Genomic DNA, 28,000 nt, shown 5'->3' on the forward strand with positions numbered 1-28,000 from the left:
AAATTTGCCAAGTGGAATATATCATAAATAAATAAAAAACAAAAAGCATGCCAACTCAGCAAACGTTAGCCACCTAAGCATTTTTGTAACAGATTTTTAACGTTAGGGACCAAAACAAACACGAAATGAACATATAGGGACTTGGGACGAAAAAAAAAAGATACAGGGACCAAAATCAAAAACACGCTAACTTACAGGGACGAAATCATTATTTAAGCCTTATAAATATGAATGTTAAAATCAAACACGAATTTTATGTTGTATAGTTGCTATCCTTTTATTTTTTCATTCTACTATGTTTTTTAAAAATACTTTTGGTTTTATCTTTTAGCCACTCTCTAGAATAATCTTTCATCAAGAAAATTGTTTTTTCATTTATTTAGATAGATAAATTATTTTTCTATAATAACTGTTTAAATTATTAATATTCTTTTATTATTTTTATATTTCAAATACAATCTATTTATTATTAATTATTTAAATAAATCCGTGCATTGCACGGGTGTACTGACTAGTTTTTTATTTAGTTTAGTTATTTATCATTTATTAAAAGTTTTGGCGGGAAATTTTGGTGGGAAAAACTTCTAACATTATAATTTAGTATGATTATTATTATTATTATTATTATTATTATTATTATTATTATTATTATTATTATTATTATTATTATTATTATTATTATTATTATTATTATTATTATTATTATTCTTATTATTATTCTTATTATTATTATTATTATTATTATTATTCTTATTATTATTATTATTATTATTATTATTATTATTATTCTTATTATTATTATTATTATTATTATTATTTACTTCTTTCAATAGTTTGAAAAAAAATTACTCTTAAAAGACCAAAAGCACTTGCAAAAGGCAAAAAATTAATCTAGGTGGAAAAAAAGCCAAAAAATTAGGATATAAAAATTAGAGTTTGTAATGGGGCGCAGTCGGCCGAGGAAAAAGGTGACGATGACTCCACCGACAAGAGTAAGAGTATTCTCACCAACAATAAACTCATGCAAGAAGGATTGTAACACAAGCCTACAGGGATCGAGTAACCATAAGGAGAATTATATTGTACGAAATCAAGCCATAAACACTAGTATTAGAACCGGTTGTCAAAGATAACGTAGAGGCTGAGGAGAACAAGGATGAAGAACAACAACAACCACAACTATTGGTGGGTGTCCTTAAAGGTCACATATTACCCTCTAATAGCATCAAAATTGCATACACAACATAGCTGATTGTTAATGGTGAAGTAGATGTTCTAATTGAAGAATAAGATGTGGTATTTGAGAAGAAACTTTGGGAGAATGCACTCATTATGTATACCATAAGCGACGAGTTGTCCATGAATATAGTAAGAAAGTTCACGATGAATTCATAAATCTTTGTTATGCTCTCATTGTTGTATTACAATGAAGAAGGGTGTTTTCTCATACGATTTAAGTCAAAAGTTGACAAGGATGTAGTCCTTATGACGGGTTCATACACCATCTATAAGAAACCAATGTTGTTACATAAATGGACACCAAATTTCACTATGAAGGATGATGTACTGCGATTACTTCTTATTTGGGCCATTTTCCCTCGATTACCTTTGATATGTTAGGGAGACAAAAGTATTGTCAAAATAGCAAGTGCAATTGGAAGCCATTGATAACAGATGAATGCACAGATAAGTAATTAAGAGTTTCATATGCTCGAGTTTTGATTGAGGTGGATGTAACCATGGAGTCGAAAAAGAAAATCACAATCTGAGATCCTCAAGGGGATAAGATGACAAAACAGATGGAGTATGAATGGATACCACCTTTTTGTACCACTTATAACAAATTTGGCCATGAATGCAAGGAGCAAAAGGAGCAACAAAAAAAAAAGAAAATAAACAAGCATGGGCGTCCAAAAAAGACAACAACGTGAAGGTAGTAACAATTGAGAAAACAGAAAGTAGTAAACAAGTAGAAGAAGCAGTTGTGAAGACACAAGAGAGAGCATAGGAAATTGAAATATGGACAACAGTGAAATCTGCAAACAAGTACATAGGGAAAGAAACAATAGACAAAGACTCTAGAATTAACCGCAGTAAAGGGTTTGAGGCTCTAAGTTGGAGAATGCTATGCATCATTTGATAATAAAGTTCCATGATATTATGATAGAATGTTAAGAGTGCTTAATAAAAGATCAAGATGCATTGAGGTTGGAGTTCATCTCAAGAAAATTCATGTAACATGTATTGCATTACTAGAAATTATAGTCAAAATAAAGAATATTGATCATATTAGAAAAGTATTGGGTAATGATTAGAGCTCTTTAGACAACTATAGTCACCATAATAATGGAAGGATTTGGCTGATGTGGAAACCTAACCATTGAAATGTGAAAACTTTTTTCTCTTCTGACCAATTCATCCATAATGAACTATATCAGAAGAATGGAACATTTTCACACTATATGTCTGTGGTGTATGCACATAACCAGTTTGTCAATAGAAGGAAACTATGAGAGGACATCAAGAAATACGGGGAAACGGTAAAAGGGCCTTGGATGGTTATATGGGATTTTAATAATGTCCTAAAGGTAATTGGTAGAGTTGAAGGTATTGATATTCACATGGCTGAATATGTAGATTTAGAAAGGATGATGAAGGAGATTGAGCTACATGAACATGATATTAGGGGCAACTTTTACACCTAGTCAAACAAGCATACTACAAGGATGATAAACCCAAGGATAAATAGAGCTCATTGTAATGCAGAGTGGTTTCTAACTTACCCCGAATGTGAGATAGAAGTCCTTAACCTTCATATATTATATCACTTTCCATTGAGAGTTAAAATGGAGAAAATATCATAAAGGTTCAAAGGCAAAAAGCAAGATTCAAGTTTTTTAATTGTGATATGGAAAATAAATAATTTATGAGTATTCTCAGGGACAACAGGAGACAAGAAGAACAAGGTAGAATTATGTACACTTTATGGAGAAAACTAAAGAAAATGCAACCAATGATGGTTACTCTTAATAGACAAGTGACTAAAGCGGTGAATAAAATACAAGAAAGTAGAACTAGTGTGGAACAAGCCCAAAAACTTTTGGCAAGGGATTTATTCAACTAGGATCATGTAAAAAATGTGAAGTATTGGTCTAAAGAAGTTTTCAATAATACTGAGATGGAGGAAAAAAATTTAATGCAGAAATCCAAAATAGTTGGGCTTAAGTTAGGAGATGAGAATACTGCATACTTCTTTGCTATCTTAAGAGCAAAAAAACAAGCAAGCCACTTTGCATAACTTAGGATACCAACATGGCAACAAGTTGACTGGTTTCAAAGAGATAGAACAATAAGTGCTAAGATTTTATGGTGAGCTGATTGAAACTTCTTCTCAACAGCTGCTACAGTTAGATATTACTACAATTAGAAGGGGATCACAAATACAACTAAAACATAAAGATAGTCTTATTGAGCCAATCACATAAGTAGAAATTTAGAAAGCTCTTAAAGGTACATGGTATAATAAGTTCTGGGCATCGATGGATATAATGCTAAAATTTTCAAGATAAGCTGGACAGCGATCAAGCATGACGTGGTTAATGCAATTAATGATTTCTTTACTCACAATAGACTTTATGTAGCTGCAAACTTTGCATTAGTCACCCTAATCCCCAAGTCTAAAAAAGCCCAAACAATAAAGGATATGAGACATATAACTTGCAGAACCACTTTATATAAGATCATTTCTTAAATCTTAACTGCCACACATAGCAAGGTGATAATTGTTTTGGTGGATGACAGTTAATCTGCTTTTGATCCAGGAAAGACTATACATGACAACATTATCATAACTCATGATCTTTTAAGGGGATACAATAGAAAACACATCTCCCTAAGATGTGCTTTGCAGATGGACTTGCAGAAATCTGATGACATTGTGGAGTGGATAACTTTGAAGACAATCATGAGAGAGAGAAGAATTTTACTTCAAAATTCGTCAAGTGGATTATGGTTTGTAGTAGTACAATCTTCTACAGATATGCAATTAATGGGCAAAATAGTTAGATTCTGAAAGCAAATAGGGGCTGAGACAAGGGAATCCTATCTCTCCACTTCTTTTTGTTCTGATAATGGAATATTTACATAAAATCTTGGGGACATTGTAGAGAAATCCAAAATTTAACAACCATCCCAAATGTGCAAAGTTAAAGATCACTATCATATGTTTTGCAGATGAATTGCTTATGTTTGCTAGAGGGGATAAAACTTATGTGCAACTCATGAAGCAAGTGTTCAAATAGTTCTTAGATTCAACTTGTTGATACCTATAAATGTTAGTTGTGTTTCCATCCTCATTTGATCTCTTGTGTGCATTTCATATTTAAAAAAACGTTATTTGGAAGTGCAATGAGTATGTCGAGGATAATAGACAAGAACATGTTATAGATTTATGGAACAAAGTCATGTATTCAAATATGGTGTTTAAGATGTGAGCAACACTTGCAACAATTTGAGGTAATATGTGTTGATATCACTTTATTTGTTGATTATGTGCACCAAATATGGTGCACACATATAAAGAAAAGTCTTTGGCTGTATGGATTAACCAAATCACTCATTTAGGGAACACGACAACAAACACATGCATTTTATAACCTTGTGATTTTAATGTTATTACACAAATATTTATCAATTTATTTATTACATCTTTCTCTAAGATTGTTTTATAGGGTTGAGTTTGTTCATTGGAGACTAAAAAAAATACTCTATTTAACTCGACATTGTACGGATTTTTTTCTTTCGGTTTTCATCACCGGTATAGTCCGATTCGAGGGTCACTTCTAGCATCAGGTGGTTTATCACTGAACCAACTAACGATTGGTACATTGTACGAATTTGTCTCTAGACAATATACACACTTATTCATTTATATTTAATAAAAGACGAAGAAAAAATTACAGACATCAATGATTGTGATTTATGTGAAAGCGAGTAAAAAAATTGAAGCACACTTTTACAAGATATTAAAATAAAATTTTGATATATTAAAAATTATAATTACAATGCTAAAATAATTATGTTTAAATACATTTTTTAATAGTCTTTATTTAACTAATGAACCTGGTACTAATTAAAATGCTATTTACCTTCTAATATTTACACCTTTTTACTAGTAAGTTTTAGTTTTTCTGACTTACTACTAAGTAGTTGATCCGCATTTATTTTTTTTCTTTAGCTCTTTGCTGAAAATACATACTACAGTACAAGTAAAAACAAAAAGACAGAAACCTTAACCGTGCATCGCAACACACAATAGTGTTGTTGCTTTCTCTGGTCACTTCCATTTCCATGTTCACTCTACTCACTCCGAGTAACCCTTATTTCTTCCGTCTTTCTACTCCCTAATTTCACCTTCCACCTCCATAATTACTCTCCGGAGCTTCTACACCTCACCGTCTTGGTAAGTAACAATAAAGCCTTCACCAACTTTCTCTTTCCCCTCCCATTTTTTCTGCTACCTCATTCAATTTTACCAATGCAATTCTTTATTTATTTTTTCACTTTCTTGAAACACTATAAAATCTTTATGAAATGAATTGATAGGACCCATGGAACATTTATAAATGTAACTAAACTTTTACTTGCTTGCAGGCTCTTTCTTCTATGTGCTGTGTTAATTAGGAGATGCTTGAAACTGGTTCATATGCTGAATAGGTAAATCTTCCTCACCTTCTTCTTCAATTTGAGAATTAGTCCGTTTCTGTTTTTTTTTTTTTTTTATTTGGATGAGAATTTTCACCTTAAGTGATTTTGATATGTGTGGAAAGTATATGCAGAAGCTTCATTATGGAGAGTAAATCATATCAAGAATTGGGCAATAGTTAAGAGGTGTACAATTAGACCAAAAAACTTAGGTAGTTTATGCTTTTGGCTCATTCTCTCTCCACACATTGAACCAATGGAACGGTGAGTCTGAGGTGGGAGGGTAGGTCAACTGACCTGAAACAGTTGAGTTAAGGGTTAAAAGGAGTTGGAGGTCCAGGGTTTAAGTTCTGGCAAGAGTGTAAATATATAGTAACAATTAACCACTAACAATTTGTCACTGAAAAAAAAGTAATGGTGAGTCTCTCCATGCATATCTTACTCAACTTCATCTTAAGCTCCGGGCGATTCTCCTATACGTCAAAGCAAGCCTATGATTTGGACTTCCAACACCAGGGTGAGTGCCATCAAAACTCGGTATCTCAATTTGCTTTGCCGTTCACAGGATTTACATAGTAACTCCATTGTCAAAACCATACTCTAGGCCTTTCTGTCCACTTTGAATGTTCTTTGATTCCCCTTCGGTTACACACTTGTGATAGACACAACTCCATAAGCATTTGCTGAAAGTAGTTATGCATCTCTGTTCACATTCTTGATTATCTGTCAATTATCTCCTTCACCGCAGCTTCTAGTTAATTTAGATGAGAATCCATGGTAGTGTTTCCGACAGCTCCACACTTGGGCATACATTCTCCAACAATGCAATGAGTGAAAATTTCAAGCCCTTTCTAAGGAAGTTTGTACTAGTTTTATTGCAGATCAAACTAAGACATGGACATATTGGATTCCATGGGAAGAACTGTGATACAATACCACATTCCATGTGTCTACAGGGTTCACCTCTTTTGAGGTGGTGTATGGCAGAAAGCCTCCAGTGTTGGTGCATTTTCGGAGGGACGAACCAGAGTAGAAGCTGTAGTGCAGGAGCTAAGGGACAGAGATTGGTGATTGGGTTTTTCTCAAATTACGTCCTCATAGACGGCAAACGGTTGTGCAGAGGATCCATCAAAAACTGGCTCCCCAATTTTTTGGGCCGTATCAAATCATGAAGAAAATAGGGCAAGTTGCTTACAAGTTAATTACCAGCAAGTGTCGCAACTGAAGAAGGCTGTGGGCAAGAAAAAGGGATATTACTCCGAGTAAGGTTTTATCATGGAGGGACAAGTTTGATGGTGGACAATATAGTAGAAAATGACTGATTCAATGGGAAAGGATGGATGTTGGAGATGCTACCTGGGAAGAGGAACTATTATTGAAGAGTCAATTCCCTTATCTGTGCCTTGAGGACAAGGCTATTGTTGAAGGTGGGGGTGATGATAGGAATGGACCGGGCCCCACAAGTGATGAGGGGGATGTGTAGAGATGAGGTTAGGCCTAAACAGTGGAAAGTATATGTGAGAAAGAATACGAAAGGGAATGAAGGAAAAACACGGTTGCCTAGCTGACACAGTTCGTTAGTATTCCCCTAATAAATAAGAATGTATGGGAAGTAGTTGGTTACGTTATCATTTTCTGTTTTCACCTTAGAGGTTGGGCAGTGAGAGAATTGTTTTCTCTGAGGAGTAATAGTTCTGGAATTACTTTCTGTTTTCAAATCCATTAAAACAATAATTTTCTTCATCTTATTCTATCTTACCTCTGTTCTATCAGTGAGCCACCACTAATCATAAATATTTATATTGCAAACTAGGAGATTAACAAAAGAAACTAGAAATTTGAAACAAGCAACTTTTTTCAGTTACTAACAGTTACAGGTTATGTCAATGATCCAGTTTACCTTACATTTTTTGATGAACCGTGAAGGATAATCTACTTATTTGTGTTGTGTAATTATGCTATAATAGGATGTTGGATCACCAATCTGGCCAGGGATTTGTTTCAGATAGTAGCCACCTTGATGCGCTAGCAGAAATCAATGAGGAACATGAGAGAGTAAAAGATGAGTTTTCAAACAATTTAGAATTATGTATAGGTGAAGCTGAAAAGTTTCTCGAACAACCTGTACCAGATTCAGACACATTAGAGCCATTCATAGACATGCAGTTCAACACAAGGGAGGAAGCTAGAGAATTCTACAATGCCTATGGTAGGCGGACGGGATTTACAGTACGAGTACACCATAACCGACGTTCACGAGTAAATAACCAGATTATTGGTCAAGATTTTGTTTGCTCAAAAGAAGGTTTTCGTGCAAAGAAGTATGTGCACAGAAAAGATAGAGTGCTCCCTCCTCCACCAGCCACCCGAGAAGGTTGTCAAGCCATGATAAGGCTGGCTTTACGGGAAGAAGGGAAGTGGGTTATCACCAAAGTTGTGAAGGAGCATACACATAAACTGATGAGTCCTAGTGAAGTCCCATGGCGAAAATCTGAGAAGCACTTGGTTAGTGAGGTATGCTCCATCTCAATTTATTACTTGCAGATGTTGGATTAGGATATTTTGATTCATGTACATTCGTGGTTAGGATCTAATGTCTATTTTATGTTTGTTTCATTTTTTTACCTAAAACTTGTGTTGTTGATTTGTGTCACAGGATGAGAAAGATAAAAGAATCCGTGAGCTAACGCTTGAGTTGTACAATGAAAGGCAGAAGTACAAACGACGTTGTGCAGCATATGAAGAACAGTTAAATATGATTCTGAACGATTTGGAAAAGCACACAGAACACATCTCTAAAAAAGTTGCTGATGTAGTCCGAAATATAAGAGAGATTGAGGAAGAAAAATCAGATTCGAAAGGCAGGTAAACAATGCCATTATTGCACATTCTCAATTTGAAGTCTTCGGATATAATTTTATCAACATTTGGCCTTGAAGTTGTGTTGTGGTCATATTAAAACTTCATGCAGCATATAGTTTACCAAGAAACTCATTGTCTCGGTGTGTATCATGTTGGTGATTAGGAGCTAGTTTTAACACGGTCTTGTTGAAAAGTGATTCTCTCATGAGTACCTTAGCTATTGTATTCTTACATTAATTGGAATCGAATTTTCTCAGATGCACATTTTGAATTATTACCAATATAACGAAAATTTACCGTTTCCAAGTTGATATACTGTGACAAAATAAATAAATCCAATAGAAAGAGTAGATAAAAATTTCAAGAAATATATCTTAAAACAGAAGTTTACATTACAAACTGAAAACAGAATCAACCCTTGTCCCAAAACCAAGGAAAAAATAGAAAGAAAACAGACACTTCTTGTCACAGTGGCAGTGTGCGTCCTTCATTGCAATTACCTTCTTCCCCCTCCTCCAAAAAATCCATTAGTAGTACCTGGGCAGAACACATTCATGTCATGCCTAGTGTTAATCTAACTCGACTCAGATTCGCTGTACTGAGCCAATCTAAGTTGTTGGATAGAGATTCAAATTCCAGTATTCGCGTCGTCGTAACTTCGTCGAATCGATAACTTGAAACCTCGTAGTGTCCAATTTTTATCATCAGTTAAGATCATTGACTGCTATAACATCTAGCCCCCAGCATCAAATGCTTTTCCATACTAACAACCCAAACAACTGGGATAGGAAAAATAAACAAATTAAGAAAACAAAAAACAGAAGCCGAAAAACATGCCTATTACAAAACACATCGATCACGACATGAACCTGAATCATACTACGGTACTTATTATTTACAAGAGAGATTGAAAATCAGCGTTGGAAACAACGAAAAACCCAGCACAGAGAACTGAAAAAGAGTTGACTAATTGAGAGCAGAAAAACCACCACCCTTCATCATTTGCTTAAACTCCTTATAATCAACCAACCCATCTCCATCAACATCAACCTTCCCTATCATCTTCTTACAATCTTCCACAGTCCTTCCCTGTTTCAATCCCAACGACACCAAAACAGATCTCAACTCATCAACACTAATAAACCCGTCTCCATTCTGATCAAACACATTAAACGCTTCCCTCATATCTTCCTCCTCCTCTTCAACACGTTCATCCATAATCGACTCATACAGCTCTCTAAACTCCTCAATATCCACACACCCGTCTCGGTTCACATCAATCTTCTCAATCATTTGACTCAGCTCTACGTCAGGGATGAAAATTCCTAGATTCTCCAACGAATCATTCAGCTCTTTCTTCGTTATCCGTCCGTCATCATTACGGTCAAACATTTGGAAAACACGCTTGAGCTCGTTTGGATCCATCGTTGTTGTCGAGGTAATAACAAGACCTCTTTTCGATGACGATGAAAGTGTAGTAGTAGTAGTAGTGTTGTTGTTGTTGTTTTGGATGAGATTGGTTAACCAAGAAAGTGGGAAGAAGGTTATAAGTTTCTTAGGGACAAGAGAAATGAGAAATGAATTGACAACGTTGTACAGAAGGAAAATCCTAAGCAAGATAGTTGGCATTTGAAACAAGGAAACTAAAGTTGTGATGTTTTCTCTGTTGGTTTTTTGTTGAATATAAAAGGAAAGTTTGGAGAAATTAAAGTAGTACAACAACAACTAGGAAGAGAGAATTGAGTTGTTTTTTTTGGGTGGGGTTTTTAAGATTGAGGTGGTGGAGGAGTAGGCTCTTTATTGTCTTTGATTTAAGGTGGTGGGGTTCATAAATTTTTCACGCGTATTTGTGTTTGAGTTGTTCAGTTTTTTAAGACTAATTAGTGAAACATTATTAATCATTATGACTTGGTTGTACAAAAGCGCGTTTTCATTGAATTATTTGGTTGAAGGTATTTGTTTAATTTGCCTCGTGTGTCACTTCAATTCGGTTGGTTGTATTTGTTTGCCTAGTTTATTTCTCCCAAGTATTAAAATATCTCAATCATAGTATGCCTAGTTTTTAAGAAATTGGTTGAGTTATTTTTAATATAAAGTAATAAGCGCGTTGAAATACAAAGTGATAATAAAAAATTCAAACTCAAAATTCAAGGATTTTTTTTTAGTAATAACCAACTATTGAAAAAAATAAACAAATAACTACGTTTATGTGAAAATTACGCAAATAATCATGTTTCAGAACATGTTATAAAGAAGATACCAAATGAGATGACGACACCTCTTAAATTTTTAAGGAGGCGCCAAATGAGATGGCGACACCTCTTAAATACCTAAGAAACATTTCATTTGGCGCCTCCTTAGAAATTTAAGAGGTGTCGCCGTCTCATTTGGCGTCTCGCTTATAACATTTTCTGAAACATGATTGTTTGCGTAATTTTCACTGAAACGTGGTTATTTGTGTTTTTTTTTAATAGTTGGTTATTAAATTTTTTTTCTCAAAATTCAATTTAATAATATTAATATTTGTCAGATGTAAAAAAATAATAATAATATTAATATTTGTCAGATGTGATTTAACAAGTTAAAAATTATAACATTTATTATTTGTCACACCATGTTGGTGTAGTATTGATTGTTTAACTAACAAATAATGTAAACTTAGCTTTCTTTGACAAGGGGCTGGATATTAATTTTATAGATTATGATTTATAGGTTATAAACTCATATTTTTGAAAAAAAATTGTTTAGTAACTGTTTTTTTTAGAACTTGTAACTTACATTTAAATGATTTTATATTTTTTTATAAGCTAACTATAGCAACTTACTAATTTAATTTAAATTTTATTATTATTTTTCTTTAAATTTTATCAACTAACTTATCCCCCGGTATAAACTATAAGTTGATCAACTATAAATTAACTTATCAATTTTGTTTGTCAAAAAGTAGTCTTAGTCCACAAATAACGTGTGTCACACTTGTACCTTAGAGTAGAAGACATGAAAGAATTCTCTCCAAACGACTCTATCCTGATTCCTGTCTGAAGGGGTCTACTCTTCATTTTTAGTTCCACGCTTCTTATTGTTAATGACAAGACTAATTCTTGATTATGATCATTTGTTTTTGAAGTTCTTAAACCAAATTATTTAGTGCTGAGATTGACTTGAGTAATCCAGTATGATTTTTTTATCATATGAGATGAGTATTAAAAAACATTGGTGACTTTTTGTTTGTGTGAGCGTCTTTTTCGGTTGTGACCGTTGATGATGGATCTAGACGTTGGAGAAAGTGAGCAGGCAGGGGCCGGCGTTATATTATGACTCCATACACTTTGGATTTCTTCAACGGCTCTTTGCGCGTCTTTACTACTTCTGTTATTGACACGTGGCATCTATCTTCCACTACCTCCTCACATGTTTGGTGTTTTCTTTACATTTTTTTAAATAGATTTAAATTTAAGTATATATTGAGGTTATTGAAAAAATATATATTGGTTTATTTTTGCTAAAGATTCCAACAAATTTTGTTAGAAGTGAAATATACAAATTATGGGGCGTCAATTTTAAAATTTGTCTTATCAAGACACGATTTATTACAGAGTAAATATTATTTAGAACCAATGTTTTAAAAAATTGAACTTGAGAAAGAACTGTTAAAACATGCGGGTCATGGTTCAATTGGTTCAACCGTGATTGAATAATATATTAAATTTAAATTAAACAATAAATAAATATATTATTAAATATTCTAATAAAATTAATTCATATCATAATTTGTGAAATAAAATTATCAAATAAATACGATACTGATAAACAAGCTTACAAGATAAGAAGAATGCAATGTAAGACGTAATAACAAATCATAAAATTAGTTAAGGATCAATATGTATATATTTGTCCTAATTGCTTAACTTAAAGCCATAAGTTATTCATCAGTATAATTTTTCACATCTCTTTACAGATCAACACCGGTTATCCTGTGTCCACATACATTACATTATTTCTTCTCTTTCTATTACATTTACATTGTCTTGGGTCCTTCAATTTTATTCTTTATTTTACATCTATACAATTTTAAATGCTTGCTATAATTAATTTTTTAGATTTAAACAAAGAAATAAAATGAAGTAAAACATAAAAAATTATCTTTGATTTTTTGAACCGTCTGGTTCACCAAAACCGGTCTCGATTTTACGATTATTTTGCACTTGAAGTAATTTTATCCCAATTTTATAGTCCTAACCGTTTATTGGTCCATACCGAACCGGATTAGACAACGGTTCAAGGTTGAACCGGTTCAACCGATCGGGTCAATCTGAGTTTTAAAGCATTGCTTAGAACATCGACCTAAAAGTATTTAGGAAGATTAGTATCATCGAACATCGTCATTGCTAACTCTTCTAAAGGTCTATTCTTCTTCCTTACTACCCTATTTTGTTGAGGAGTTTGTGGAGTGGAGAAAGTATACTGAATGACATTCTCATTACAATACTTTTTAAATTCCTTATTTCGAAATTCACTACCATGATCATTTCAATCGATGCAATATTTAATCCTTTTTCGTTCGAGATAATCTTGACAATTTTTCAAAAAGAAGAAAACAAGTCTCTTTTCTAAGATATGAATATCGCCCATGTATAACACGGGATCCACAACTATAAAGGCATAAAGATTGCCGCTAAAACTATTGGTACAAGATCTGAGCCAAAAAATTTCATGTGCAAAAATTAAGGTACTCAAATCATTTTGAATCCTTTAATGTTTGTTTGATAAGTATTCCCATTCGGTTCTTTACGATGATCATATTTACAAAAATATGCGATAAACATGTTTTTTATTTTTCGCTCATGATGCTTTATATAAAAATATAAGAGAGAATGATCATCTTTACTTTCATAACTTTTATTTATAAATAAAAAAAGAGCAACATGACCATTTATATTGCACTAACTACATTTAAGAGTTTTGCATTTAGGTGTTTTATGATCATGGTAAATTTTATCATACTTCTTAACATTATTAGCAGGTTCATAACCTAGGCTAACTTTATTGTACGTTGCTCTTCAATTTTAAAGAAGGAGATTCAAGTTGTTTCTTCCTTTAGTGAATCTTTCGTGTGTTTTTTTGCAAATTTTTATTTTCATTTCTCAAAATGTCACATTAGTTACACATGCAAATTCTTCTAATACTTCGTAAGACGTGGAAGAGACTTGAGTTGAAACACTTTTTCTTTCTATAAGAGTTTCCACTTCTTCCATAAGATTTTGATTTTCAATTTCAAAGAAAGAAATGACTTCTTTATAAATGAAGACAAGTTGTTTCAACATACCTGTTTCTTTATTTAATTTCTTGCGAATTTGAAATAAGTCATGATAAGAAAGGTGGGAAATTACCTTGTTATCTTCGCGATTTTCCATGAGGCATAAATTGATTTCTCCATCTGAGGTGTCAATATTATTGTTATCCCAAACAATGTAAGCTTTCTTTTCTTCCTTATAAGGTTTCTATGAATTTTTCTACTTCTAATTCTTCTTTTGATTTTGAAGGCAATTTGGACTTATATGCCTTTTGTTTCCAATAGGAAGCATATCGAAGTAAAGGATGATCTTTCTTTGTTCTTTTTCTCCACTTATTGTTTTTCATTTCATGAACCTTATGAAATTCTCGACAATCAATGCCACTTCCTCATCACTGGAGTAAGAGTGTTTTTCTTCAATTTTGAGTGCCAATATCTTCTTCTTATCACCTTCATCCTCAGCAAGTCCTTAGTTCCATTTTATGTTCCTATAATTTACCAAAGAGAGTATCTAATTCTATGGATGACAAATCTCTAGATTCAGACATTGTAGTGAATTTAGGTTGCCAGCTACGATTTAGGCATCTAAGGACTTTTACAACTAAGTTCTCATATTGAAATTTTTTTCAAGGATTATCATATGATTAACTATGTGGATAAAACATTTTTTGTATGTCATAAATATTTTTCTCCAGGCTTCATCCTAAAGAGTTCATATTCACAAGTCAATGTATGCATCCCTGTCCTCTTTACCTGGTAGCACCTTTATGGGTAACTTGGAGGGTGTCTCACATTTTTTAGAAGTCTCACAGTGTGAAACTTACAGAAACTCATCAAGATCGAGAGTAATAGTGATGATAGTTTTAGCTTTTAGATTGTGTTACACTTTTTCCTTTTCATTTTTGGTCCAATCTTCCTCTTTTTTGTTTACCACAACATCATTGACTTTCTGTGTGGGAACAAATGAGCCATCTTTCACAACCTTTCAAATTTCAAAATCCATCCACTATATGAAAAATTTTATCTTCTATTTCCTTAAATCATACTCTTCTCCATTAAAGGATAGGGATTTGTCAAGTGAATCATTTAAAGTTATTTACTTCCTATATTGGGAAGTTTAGTCTTGAATAGGAGTTAGACTATGATGTTACTTAGTTAATAAGTGACTCCAAACACAAGGGTGAGGGAGGGGGATGAATTATGTAGTGCAGAAATCGTGATTAATTTGAAACATTTTATGTTAGTACAAAGATAAAAGCAATGTAAAATAAAAAAAAGAAGTAAATAGAAAGTAAATAAATAGAGATAGATAAATTGCACCAGGACTTATAGAGGTTCAACCTAACCACTTGACCTACTTATTCTCCCCAATATTTTTTTTGAGAGTTTCACTATAAAATATCTTGAGCTTTTTATGGATATGTCCACGAGCCTTATTACAAAGACGAAATATTTTACACAAGTTGATCCCACAAACTAAATAGAGATTTTGATGATCGATCTCACAAACTAAACAGAGATTTTATCGACTAATCCCAAAACCAAATAAAAATTTTACACGAAAAATCTCAAGAACCAAAGACATCAACCAAGAGTATCACACTTTTGATGAAAAACAATTAAACATGAACACCAGTACAACCAAACACCTTTCATAAGTATTTTTCACTCACAAGACACTATGATAACTTTTCATGAAAGAATATAAAAGGAGAGAAGAGAGAAAATAAGAAAATGAAGATAGAAATCCAAATTCTAGTTTGATTTGAAGTGAGGAGAAGTCTCCTTTATATATAAAAAAATATAGCTAAACAAAGAATATGATCTATGGGCTTTTTAATGCTCATAATCATTTATGCATATTACATAATCAATTATGTAGTTCAAATATGGAAGTTTTTTAAATGGCGCCGCCACTAATCGATTATAAGCCTTAATAATCAATTATGAGGCGTTACAAAATAGAGAGTTAATTAACCATAATGTGCTAATTGATTATCTAGTGTAAACTACACTCTTAAAGGACTATTCAAGCTAATAACCAGCTAACTACTTGCGTAAAAATTTAGTGTGTGAAAATTTGCTTAGTATCTCACGAGATACTCTTATACATTTACAAAACACTAAAGGCTTCTAAAATATTTTAGTGTGTGAAAATTTGCTTAGTATCTCACGAGATACTCTTATACATTTACAAAACACTTATTAGTCTGACACAGGACCACTTGAGCTTTCACACATCTTCTCTTTCATAACCTTGAAGTTGCAATACCCCTTGATAGATACACCATGAATTTAACACTTCATATGAGACTTGACTTCTTCTATCTCATGAGTTGTGATGTGACTTCTTTGATAGACACCATCACTAGAGGTTTCTTGATCATAGATATTTACTGACCCCACCGAACACTACTTGAAATTAGGTGTTGTCCCTATCAAAACCATCCAAGGTCATACCCTAATAAAAATCATATGCATATGACTTCTCTTGCAAGCACATAGATTCAAAAATGTCACACACATCTAAGTGTAACTTAATAATTGGTTATGAAATACTCTAATTAGAATCTCGTGGTGGATTTGATCTGAACACCTGAAATGTTTCTTCAAAATTTGATAAAAGGAGTTATTGTGATTCAATTTTAGATAAAAATTATATTCCCTTTTTATAATGTGTTGGCATTTACGAAGGCACTCAAGTAGGAGTGGTAAAACGGGCCGCCCGCCCCGCCTTAAGCCCGCCAAAAAAAGAGTGGGGCGGGAAAGCCCGCCAATTGGAAATGCGCATAAAAATCTAGCATGCCCGACGAGGGTGGCAGGTTGGCGGGCTTAAGGCGGGACAAACTAAACGAATAGGCAAGGCAGACTTTGGGAAGCGACGGATTTTGGCGGGACGAGCTTTGGCGGGAGGCGGGCCCAAAATCCCAATACAACCCGTCTTTTTTTGAAGGGTGTGCGGGCCGGCGCGGCGGGCCACAACCCGTTTTGCCACCCTTACACTCTAGTACCTTATGACATATGAGAAGCCATAGATAATGGAATTCAAGGTGTGTCGGTTACCATTGGATTGATCATCGATTGGCTTCTTGATTCAACATTTTGATTTCATTTAAATGGGAGGGAAAACTTACTTTTTCAACATTGAATATTTTGTTCAATTGTTCTCTAGTAATTAAAAAATTCAAGGAGAGTTTCATAAGTTTTTCTCTCATCACCATTGTTTTTCTTCCTCTTCTCTACTATGATGGTCTCATCTTCAACTTTAGATTTTCGTTTGTATTTCTTGGATTGTAATCCCGAGTTTTCATATTTTTATTTGCATGTTTAATATTTTCTTTCAAGTTTGACTCCCATGAAGGTTTTTTAAATATTAACCTACCCTCTGATGTAATCGCTACTACGGTCTTCCCCCACCCCAATACAACCATATTTAAAAGGGAATTCAACTTAAATTGGTAGATTGTGCCATTGTGGTGGTGTTCTGCCGTTTTCTACCATTATAATTTTTTCCTTTTCTCGAGGTTATGAGAAAACTCTTTTTTCTCCCTAAGTAATACCTTTGATGAAGTAAAAGAAAATTTGACAGAAGATCTTCCTTATGTATTGTGAGCATATTGTACCACTACATGTCAATTATGAGGGGGACTTCTATCTGTCTCACCCATGATTTTGAAATTTTTCATCCCAATAGAGATAGGATAACAGAGCCGTAGAAAATCCCATCTACTCCTACCTAAGGAGAAAGACAAGTTACACATCAAATAATTAGATCTTCCATTAAAAAGATTAGGGAATGCACTACTTTGAAAGAATTGTAATAAAGAAAATGATGACAACAAAGTACTATCAAGGGTTCATACATCAAAGCGATCCAACTTGACAAGGTCCTGGTTCATAACTTTGATGTTTGAAACTGCAGCCTTGGAAGCCATTATCGTAATACTTTTAAGATTGTTATCCAGGTCTGAATAGTGAATGAAGTCACTTTCCTTAAAAGTATTACAAGCAATCTCTTTAAAATTTTAAAGTTGGAACGCAAGAATACCCAAGATAATTTAGCCTTATAATCGAGTCTGCACAAAACTAGTGAAGAACTCGAGTGCAGGAAAGAGAGTCTTGAATAATGAAGAGAATGTATGTTTTTTTGTGTGATTTTCAAATTCTGAATAATGTATTTATAGGCCATGCAGGTGTTGTTTCACAAATTTCCAACTCTTGATGAAACAACACCTTTTGGCCGGCCGCCTGAGCGTCGCCCATAAAGCCACAAATTGCTCGATTGCTCCGATGCGTCGTGCCTAAGTGCTCAAGTGCCGTCTATAAGTCGCCACTAGCGCCTCTATGCCCATACCCTCAAACTTGGTCCTGGAGCCAGTGCCCCTGATAGCGGCACCGAGAATTTTGGGACAATAGCCCATTTTAAGAGCTCTAACCCCTATATATAAGAATATGTTACGAAAAGAGATCAGAATTTTTAAAAGCATCGTGCTAAAGCAACGTGACATCTGTTAATAGTTATTATCGATAGTAGTAATTTCAGCTCCATACATAAAGGGTCAACCAACGTGAAATTTGATCTAATTAGTTATTCTAATTAGTTATTTTAATTATTATAGACACTCAAAAGAATATCCTTTACCTTGTTAGTAGACACTAGACAGCGCTGTGGATATTCATATGAGCAGCTTGCTGTATGTTTTGAGTTATCATTGCCACTAGGTTGCTCCCAGACAAGAAACAACTATCATCATAATTAACTACTATGATCTATAATTAAATTAAACTACTTACTTACTGTTAGGGAACATGTCTTGTCTCTTGTTCCACCCTTCCACTTATTAATTACACTATCACCCTGACCTGGACTTATTACAATACTCCTTTAACACTTGACTTTGTTTAAAAAACAAATAAAAAAAAAACAAAATTAAATAAAAAATATAAAGTGTATTTTATTTTTGCTCTCATAATTGTTGTGAGCCTATATACAATGCCAACCCCTCAACGCATATAGATATCCACAGTCAACTTATTTCAGCTCAAATTTTAGAAGAGTTTATGTTTTAATCTCATTATTAATAAGAATATTTCATTGATAAATGATATTTTCTTTTTCGGCTATATTTGGATATCACGAATTTTTTGGCTATGTTTGGATATCACGAAATTAACGGAGCGGAGCAAAAATACCATTCCATTGTTTAAAAATTTTAAGACGGAATAAATTGTTCATTCCGCCCAAATCGGAGGGGAAGGAATATGGTGATAAGTGATGGAATGAAATGGAATCCATACAACTCCTTTCTCAAACAATAAAATATCATTTTATTCTATTTCATTCCACTCCGATCCATCCGATTCTATCCATGCAAACAAGTGTTTTTTTAACAAATAAATTTTACTTTAAAATAAATACCGTTTCACTTTTTAATGTAAAAATAAATAAAATTTTAATTGTGTTTATAATTATTACCACATACACTATTTCTAACATGTTAAATTAATTCAGTAAAAATAGTACTAAATAACACTAATTTAAAATGAATTGAAAATATATAAATTTTTTGTAAACGTTTTTTTTAAGACTTACGTCTGTTTGGATAATTTAAAACAAACAGAACAGAGCGGAACGGAATAGAATGAAGTAAAATTGAATGGAACAGAATATAAACTCCATTCTATTGTTTGGATATTTTACGGAGCAGAATTAATATCCCATTCTATTGTTTGAAAATTGGATGGAGCGGAAAGCATTATAATATTTTTATTTTATTTTTACCCTTTACTTCAAAAATATTAATATGGTTAATGTAAAATATTGGAGGACAAAATTGAAATTGTGCTACTAATTTATTCTATTGGATACACCCCAATTTAGGTGGAATGAAAAATGGATTAAAGTAGTGGTATTGAATAAAATAGGTTCCTTCACGTTCCATTCCATTCATTTTTAAAATCAAACAATAAAACATAACATTATTTCATTTCATTCCATTCCACTCCATCATTTTCCACTGTTAAGGTGCAAAGCATATAGAAGAGAAAGGAACCATTTTCATTGATATTGTGAGAAAATTGCAATAGTTCAATTACATAGATGAAGTAAAAGCTTGTTTTATATGTCAAGCTTTATACCAAAAAAGGAAAAAGAAAATGTAACTGTGGTAACTACCACACGGTAAAAAAGGAAAGGGCTGTAACAAAAATAAACGGTAAATGGGCTTACAACATGAGTGGCCCAAATACATACAATAATAGCCCAAATGTATCTAACATCCCCCCTCAAGGTGGACTGTGTAAATTACACAGGCCAAGCTTGGTTAGAATGCAAGTTAGTGCCGGTGCATGGAGAGGCTTTGTAAACAAATCCGCGAGTTGGTTAGCACTTGAAACGGGAAGAAGATGAATGAATTTGGAATGTATCTTCTCACGAATTACATGACAGTCAAGCTCGATATGTTTAGTTCGTTCATGGAAAGAGGGATTGTGAGCAAGGTAGATAGCAGACTGGTTATCACAATAGATGGAAGCCGGTTTTGGGAAATGAATAAGGAAATCCTGGAACAGGTTGTGTAGCCATTGTATTTCACATGTTAGAGAGGCAAGGGATCTGTATTCGGCTTCTATGGAGGATCTGGAAATAGTATGCTGCTTCTTTGATTTCCAGGATATTAAGGAGGACCCAAGTAAAACACAAAAGCCTGAGACTGATCTGCGAGTATCAGGGCACCTGGCCCAATCTGAATCTGCAAACGCACTAAGTTTAAGTGCACTGGATGCCGAGAAAAAAATGCCACGGGAAGGACATGACTTAAGGTATCTAATGAGGTGAAGGGCAGCATCATAATGAGGTTGGAGTGGTTTGGAAAGAAACTGACTTAGATGCTGAACAGAAAAACAAATATCAGGTATGCTATTTGTTAAGTATATCAATCGACCAATTAGCCTCCTGTAAATGGTTGGATCAACAAGAGGTTGTCCATCAGATGCACTTAGTTTCAGAGAAGGATCAATAGGGGTGGTGGAAGGTTTTGAAGCAAGATGGCCAGTGTCTTCTAACAATTCAAGGGTGTATTGTCTCTGGTTGAAGAAGATGCGTGATGTATTTCTGTCAATCTCAAAACCTAAGAAATATCTCAAAGTACCCAAATCTTTGATTTTGAATTTGTCATCCAATGAATGCTTGACAGATTTGATTGCTTCTATTGAATCTCCAGCCACGATCAGGTCATCAACATAAACAAGTATTAGAGTGAAAGAATGAGGGGTGGATTTAGTGTAGAGTGAGTGATCAGATTCAGAGTAGTTAAAACCAAGTGATAGAAGAAATGATGATAATTTCGAGTACCACTGCCTGCTAGCCTGTTTGAGGCCATATATTGATTTATGTAGTCTGCAAACCTGAGAAGATGATGAAGCAGAGTAGCCAGGTGGGATGGTCATGTAGACTTCCTCCTTGAGGTCTCCATGTAAAAAGGCATTGTTGACATCTAGCTGAGCTAGATGCCAACCTTTAATAGCTGCAATGGAAAGCAGAACACGAATGGTGGTAATTTTTGCTACAGGTGAGTAAGTATCAAAAAAATCAATACCTTCAAGTTGAGTGTATGGCTTAGCAACCAATCGTGCTTTGTACCTGTCAATACAGCCAGCAGAGTTATATTTGATTTTATAAACCCATCTACAACCAATGGGGATTTTGCCTTGGGGAAGATTCACAATAGTCCAAGTCTGGTTGTCAGCAAGAGCTTGTAGTTCAGCACTCATAGCTTGTTTCCAACAGTCAAGTTTATTTGCTTGGGCAAAGGTTTTAGGTTCTTGTTGAGAAGATAGGGAAAAGCAGAATGTCTTATAAGAGGTAGTACAGCTATCATATGAAAGGACAGAGGATAAGGGATAAGGAACATTGGATGTAAGGTTGTTGGTGGAGGAATGGAAGCAATGATAGTCTGTAAGGTAAGAGGGAGGATTAGATGCTCTTGTAGAGTGTCTAATGGGTAAAGGAGTGCTTGGGTTAGAGTCCATGGTTTGTGTGTGTTCAGGGCATACAGACTGTGCAGGGACAGACTGTGTACTTTGTTCAGGGACAGGCTGAGGGATAGGGGCAGCAGACTGTGTAGGGTCAGAAATGACAGTCTGTGGTTGTGTAGGGGTAGCAGGAGGAGAATTAGGGGTGTTTTGGTATGGAGGATATATGTGTGCAGTGGGAGGAGGGAGGAAAGAAGGGGTAGGAGTATCATCTAGGTTTTGAGAAAGGGTAGGACAAATTGGTTCAGGTGGAACAGTTTTGAAGGGGAAGAATGACTCATAAAAAACAACATTCCTTGAAAGAAAAATGGCATGGGTGGATAGGTCATAGAGGATAAATCCTTTAACTCCTTCTTTATAGCCAAGAAACATAGATTTTCTGGCTCTAGAGTCAAATTTGGTCCTATGGGCTTCAGTAGATGTAGCATAGCATATGCAACCAAATACCTTTAAATGCATATAAGATGGGGGTTGGTTAAACAAGATTTCATAAGGACTTTTGAGTTTTAAAAGGGGTGATGGGAGCCTATTTATGATGTGAATGGCATGCTGCACACAATAATTCCACATAGAAAGAGGAATTTTGGAGTGAAAGTGGAGGGACCTAGCCACATTAAGAATGTGTTGGTGCTTTCTTTCCACCACACCATTCTGTTGTGGGGTTTCAGGGCAAGATTTATGGTGAAGAATGCCCTTGGAAGAAAGGAAAGAAGCTAAGGTTAGGAACTCAGTGCCATGATCAGATCTAAGGCATTTAAGAGAAGTACCAAATTGGTTCTCAATATAAGCAATAAAATTTGTAAGGTGAACTTTGGTTTGGTCTTTGGTTTTTAAAAAAATAACCCAAGTATATCTTGTGAAGTCATCTACCAAGGTTAGAAAATATCTATGTCCTAGCAGAGATATGGTAGAGTAAGGCCCCCATAAATCAGCATGCAACAATTGAAAAGGGGCGGTAGTATGAATAGTACTATTAGGAAAAGAAAGCTTCTTTTGTTTTGCATTATGACATGAATCACAAGGTGCCAAAAATGGCTTACAAGGAATGAAAGGAAAAAGCCTAGAAATGGTTTTCATGCCTATTACAGAGATATGGCCTAACCTGTAGTGCCAAAGTTCAGAAGAATTGTTATTTACATGATTACAAACAGAATTTTGTCTATGAGAGTCAAGGATGTAGAGACCTTTGTGCAAATTAGCTATACCAATCAGTCTCTTGGAGGTGTTCTGCAGAATATGGCAGTTATTAGAAAAGAATGATAAGTGACAATTAAGGTCAGAAATAAGCTTAGCTACAAATATGAGATTAACATTGAATGATGGTATGTAAAGGACATTATGAATGGTTAGGGTGGGGGATAGAACAATGCTACCCGAAATGGAAGCAGTGATATTGAGGCCATTGGGTAAAGTTACAGGAATAGGTGGGATATGTTGGTGTGTGCTAAAAGAGGCAAGGTGAAAGGTTATATGATCAGTGGCACCGGTATCAAGTATCCAAGGAATGGAGTGCTTACCAGTGTCAAGAGATGAGTTGGTATGTAAGGCCAGAGGTGTGCTGATCACGGAATTGGTGGCAGAGGGAGTTTTTGACTGTTGAAGAAGCTCTAAGATGCTGTTGTACTGCTCTTGCATAAAACCAAGACTTGAATTCATGGAACCTGCAGAAGAATTCTCAGAGACAGCGTTGGCGGAGCAGGGACGAGGCTTGTTCTTAAATCCCGGTGGGTAGCCATGTTTTACAAAGCACGTATCAACCGTGTGATTAGTGCGTCCGCAGTGAGTACATACACGATTAGGCCTAAAAGAAGCAGATTTAGCCTTGGGATTGGAATTCCATGGCTTGTTCCCACCATTGGATTGAGTAGCGTTGATCTGTGAAGGAGCAGAGGAGGTAGTAGTGTCTTCAAGAACCAAATCAAGAGCTCCAGAGGGATTCAATTCCCGCTCTTGTTGAATGACAATAGAGAATGCACGATCAATGGTTGGGAGAGGCGACATCATCATGATCTGCGACTTAGAGTGAGCAAATTTTTCGTTCAAACCCTTCAAGAAATGAATCACGTAATCTTCCTCACGATGCTGCTTGATAGACGAAATAGCGCCACAAGTGCACGGAATGGCACAGGAACAAGATAAGATTGGACGATACGATTCTAATTCATCCCAGAACACTTTCAACTGTGTGAAGTAATCAAAAACAGATAAAGTACCTTGGCGAAATTTGTAAACGTCTTCTTGGATATCGGAGATTCTGAACACGTCGCTCTGAGCAAATCTTGTGCGAAGGTTCGTCCAAACACCAGACGCAGTTTGGATCCAAAGAACTGATTTTGAGATGGATTCAGAAATGGAACGAAAAATCCAAGCAAGAACCATAGTATTACACCGTATCCATGGTGCGTGAAGGGGATCGGTAGGTAAGGGTTTGGGTAAAGATCCATCGATGAATTGGTGCTTGTTCTTGGAGATGAGAGCGATTTCTATAGAACGAGACCAGGAATGATAATTTGTAGCAGTGAGAAGAGGAGAAACGAGAATGAGCGCCAGATTCTCATTTGGATGAAGATAATAAGGGTTTGCAGAATTTGTCGCAAAATCGGAGAAATTTGCGGCGGCCATTGTTAAGGGAGGGTTTAGGGAGAAGAAGAAAGAGAAGAAAGAATGCGGTGGAAGCGTTTCGCTCCTGATACCATGTTAAGGTGCAAAGCATATAGAAGAGAAAGGAACCATTTCCATTGATATTGTGAGAAAATTGCAATAGTTCAATTACAGAGATGAAGTAAAAGCTTGTTTTATATGTCAAGCTTTATACCAAAAAAGGAAAAAGAAAATGTAACTGTGGTAACTACCACACGGTAAAAAAGGAAAGGGCTGTAACAAAAATAAACGGTAAATGGGCTTACAACATGAGTGGCCCAAATACATACAATAATAGCCCAAATGTATCTAACATCCACCAATCCAAACACACCTTTAAGACTTTTTGGGATTATGATAAATTGATGAGTTTATATTCACTTAAACTTTATCTTGTAAAAGCAAAGTCATCATCACCATAATTATAATTTATTTGCTTACTAAAGTCTAAGAATTTATTTTGGGGTTGTTGTTCGCACTCTTATTGATGAAGAGCTATTTGATGAAATTAAAAAATTGTTTTTATTGGAATTAGAAGTTAATATTCAAATTTTTTAATATCCATTAAAACAAAACAATCGTAAGTGAGTTATTTTTCATTTTGCTAAAATATAGTCCAAAAACCAATCTCTCGATTGATTGAACGATGAGTTTGAAAGTTAAATTTCGTACTATAACATCTGGACATATTTTGAACTCATGACAGTGTGTTTATTTCACAATTTCATGGATAATCCAGAAGTTAACTTCTGTACTAACTCTTAGAACATTAAATTTTCCCCTGTGCAATAAGTTATAAATTTGAGATAATTTTATAAATCTTATATTTTAAGTCTTTTATACAAGGTATACATAATTTTTTAAGTAGTAAAAACAACATAATTTTGTGTTTAGTTATTCATACATAAAAACAAGAAACAAAAGAGAGGATATATTAGAGAAGAAGAGACGTGATAAAAACGAAATTGGAAGAAAGAACATTATCATAAAAATGATAAGATAGAACATAAGTCAGGAGAGATTGGAGAAAAAGATGCGAGATGTACCTTACAAAGAAGAAAAGAAGAAGACACGATACTATTAGGAGAGATTTCAAAAGGCTAAAATTGAAACCCTAAGTGTATGGAAGATAAAATTAATCGTAATCATAAAGTTAAGGCATAATAGGTTTGTCTTTGAGTTAGATGTGGGTTAAGTGAAGTTTGGGTTATATACAATTTAATATGGTTTCGTTAGATTTGTAAAATACAAATCACAAACAAAATAGAACGAAACAATTCTATTAAAAAATGACACAAACGCATTCGAACTAAGTGCGTTTTTTTTTTGCGGTTTTAGGTTTGTTTTGTTTGATTAGCGATTTTTATTGGGTCGGTTCGATTTTGAACACTCCTACCAACTCTTGGACACGAGGGTCTAGTTTTTTTCCTCAGAACAAAAGTATCTTGGACCACCTACCATGTCTCAATCTATAAGAGAACGAGTGAAGTGTGTGGATCACATACTATTCGTCGTAGAAGTGGTAGGCATCCACTAGGGTAGAGGTGGAGAATGTGGACGAGGCACAAGTTGAAGTGCAAATCATGGTATGCTTATGATGTTGATATGTCTAAGCACTTGACTTAGCATGATGTAGAGGACTAGTTAGGCCATGAAGGAAAGAAGATCAGAAATGGGTTTTAAAAGGATCATCCGACTTGATTAGGTTGGAGATATCTCAGGAGGTTTCCAATCTTGTCAATGGTGATGGCGTGCTATAATTGGTAAGTTGTTTGTTTTCCATAACGGACACTCACTTGATACATGCCTTTAAGAAGAGATGACATTTATATACCTCTTCGTTCCATCTTCTATTCAAAGGTTTTAAGAGTAAATTTTTTTCAAACAAAAATGTAAAATATCTAGGATTATTTTGTATAAGGTAAATTATAAAAGCAGTAAACTTGAGTGATTGAAAATTTGTAGGGGTGGGAGCAATAGATGTAAGGTGCAAAGTAAAGAACTCCAAATTTGGTAGCTTTGGCCCATTTTGTATCTAGGATTATAAAAAGCGCAAAAATGTTTTCAGAAATCAAATGATTATTTATTTTCTTTGTTATAGTGTGTAAGTCATGTCATTGTGCTACAATTGTTTGAAAATTTGAAAGAGAGGAGATGGAAGAACTTTGAAAAATAAAGAAAAAGAATGGTGAGATTTGGAAGGAGAGGACTTTGAGAATTTTGTTTTTATATAATACAAAATCTCTCTATTTTGGGAAATTTAAAATATATAAAAAAAGATATAAAAAATATACTCTAATAATAAATATGTTTCAATTTTTTGGAAGTAATGTATGCTCATACACTTGAGATGAAAATCAAAGATATATTCTCGTAAATAAATATATTTGTAAATACAAAATATAAAAAAAATATTTCTTATCATAAACTTTGAATAAGCAATAAAAATGAAGTTGTCTAATTTATTTTTTATACAGAATAAGTAGTTTAGTTTAAAATAGCAAGGAACTTGAAAGAAAAAAATAATAATATGGGCTCCAAATTTATTGGGCCTGTTACGTGTTTTAAGCCCAAACTACATGCATGTCTTATTGGGCTTGCGTTTTCATGCTATCATCAATAATAGCACAAAAGAGACAAAAAATGTTGAAAAAATTGAAAATTTCGTCGCCTGAGAGATTCGAACTCTCGAGGGGAAACCCCATGTACTTAGCAGGCACACGCCTTAACCACTCGGCCAAAGCGACGAATTGTTAGTCTGGGAATCTGAATATTATAAATAAATAGTTATTACGGTTCTATTTTTTTGTCATTCCCCAAATTCATTTCTTGTGTCTAAAAGATCATACTCAAATTTTTCTTGTCTTATTTTTATTCCTAATGTTAACTAATACTTTCATTTAATTATATATATTATTTTGTAAAGATGAAAATATCAAACGACCATTTATTTTACATTATCAACGAAAACTTATTCTTTGACTCGTGTGATGCAATTTATTTTAAAAAATAAAAACAATAGAGATAAGATAATAACTAAAATCAAAAGTATCTTAATAAATTCTTCAAACATATTTGAATTTTACATGAATTTTTATTTTGTTTCTAATGGATTTGCAAATAAAATATAGTAATTTGTTTTCCTTCTTCGACAATAGAAAATAAATTAATCTTTAAGTTAATTAAGGAAGAAGTCATTGCATGCTTTATTTTTTTATATTTTTAATTTCAGTCATTCAAGAGCAATATATAAAAAAATACACCGCTTAAAAGAACTTTTAAAAAAATAAAATAAACAAACACAACACAACAAGTTAAGTTTAGGCCCAATCTAAGGGTAAGGCGAGCAAGCCTTTTCCTTATGTCTAAAAAAATTTAAAAGAAATTTTAAGTCCTAAATATAAACATAAGTATATGTAAATTATAACTAAATAATATACAATTGTCTTCTTTAGTTTAGCTGGTAAGAGA

At 34.0% G+C, this 28,000-nt stretch overlaps 2 protein-coding genes and 1 non-coding gene across 4 annotated transcripts; 1 reads left to right on the forward strand and 2 right to left on the reverse strand.

Annotated features, from left to right (window-relative positions):
• Positions 1–5,275: 5,275 nt before the first annotated feature.
• LOC131621865 (protein FAR1-RELATED SEQUENCE 5-like) lies at positions 5,276–9,144 on the forward strand. Of its 2 annotated transcripts, XM_058892911.1 has the most exons (4): positions 5,276–5,461; positions 5,653–5,715; positions 7,671–8,217; positions 8,360–9,144. In XM_058892911.1, the coding sequence occupies exons 2-4, from the start codon at positions 5,705–5,707 to the stop codon at positions 8,570–8,572; spliced, it is 771 nt and encodes a 256-aa protein (XP_058748894.1). In that variant the 5' UTR covers positions 5,276–5,461; positions 5,653–5,704; the 3' UTR covers positions 8,573–9,144. The 2 variants fall into 2 exon arrangements, with proteins under 2 accessions (XP_058748894.1, XP_058748895.1); XM_058892912.1 differs by lacking the exons at positions 5,276–5,461; positions 5,653–5,715 and adding an exon at positions 5,838–7,580.
• On the reverse strand, positions 8,916–10,454 carry LOC131621866 (calmodulin-like protein 7). Its single transcript, XM_058892913.1, has one exon. The coding sequence runs from the start codon at positions 10,192–10,194 to the stop codon at positions 9,532–9,534; it is 663 nt and encodes a 220-aa protein (XP_058748896.1). The 5' UTR covers positions 10,195–10,454; the 3' UTR covers positions 8,916–9,531.
• Positions 10,455–27,194: 16,740 nt separating this feature from the next.
• Positions 27,195–27,276, reverse strand: TRNAS-GCU (transfer RNA serine (anticodon GCU)). The gene has a single exon. It is a non-coding gene; the product is annotated as a tRNA-Ser (tRNA).
• Positions 27,277–28,000: the final 724 nt, after the last annotated feature.

This window comes from Vicia villosa, unplaced genomic scaffold (assembly GCF_029867415.1).
Source record: "Vicia villosa cultivar HV-30 ecotype Madison, WI unplaced genomic scaffold, Vvil1.0 ctg.000011F_1_1, whole genome shotgun sequence".
Classification (NCBI taxonomy): Eukaryota; Viridiplantae; Streptophyta; class Magnoliopsida; order Fabales; family Fabaceae; genus Vicia; species Vicia villosa.

Coding starts and splice junctions, on each gene's coding strand:
- LOC131621865 (XM_058892911.1), top strand. Junction 8,218..8,359: donor AGAAGCACTTGGTTAGTGAG/GTATGCTCCATC, acceptor TTTGTGTCACAG/GATGAGAAAGATAAAAGAAT.
- LOC131621866 (XM_058892913.1), bottom strand. CDS start 10,194: ATGCCAACTATCTTGCTTAGGATTTTCCTTCTGTACAACGTTGTCAAT.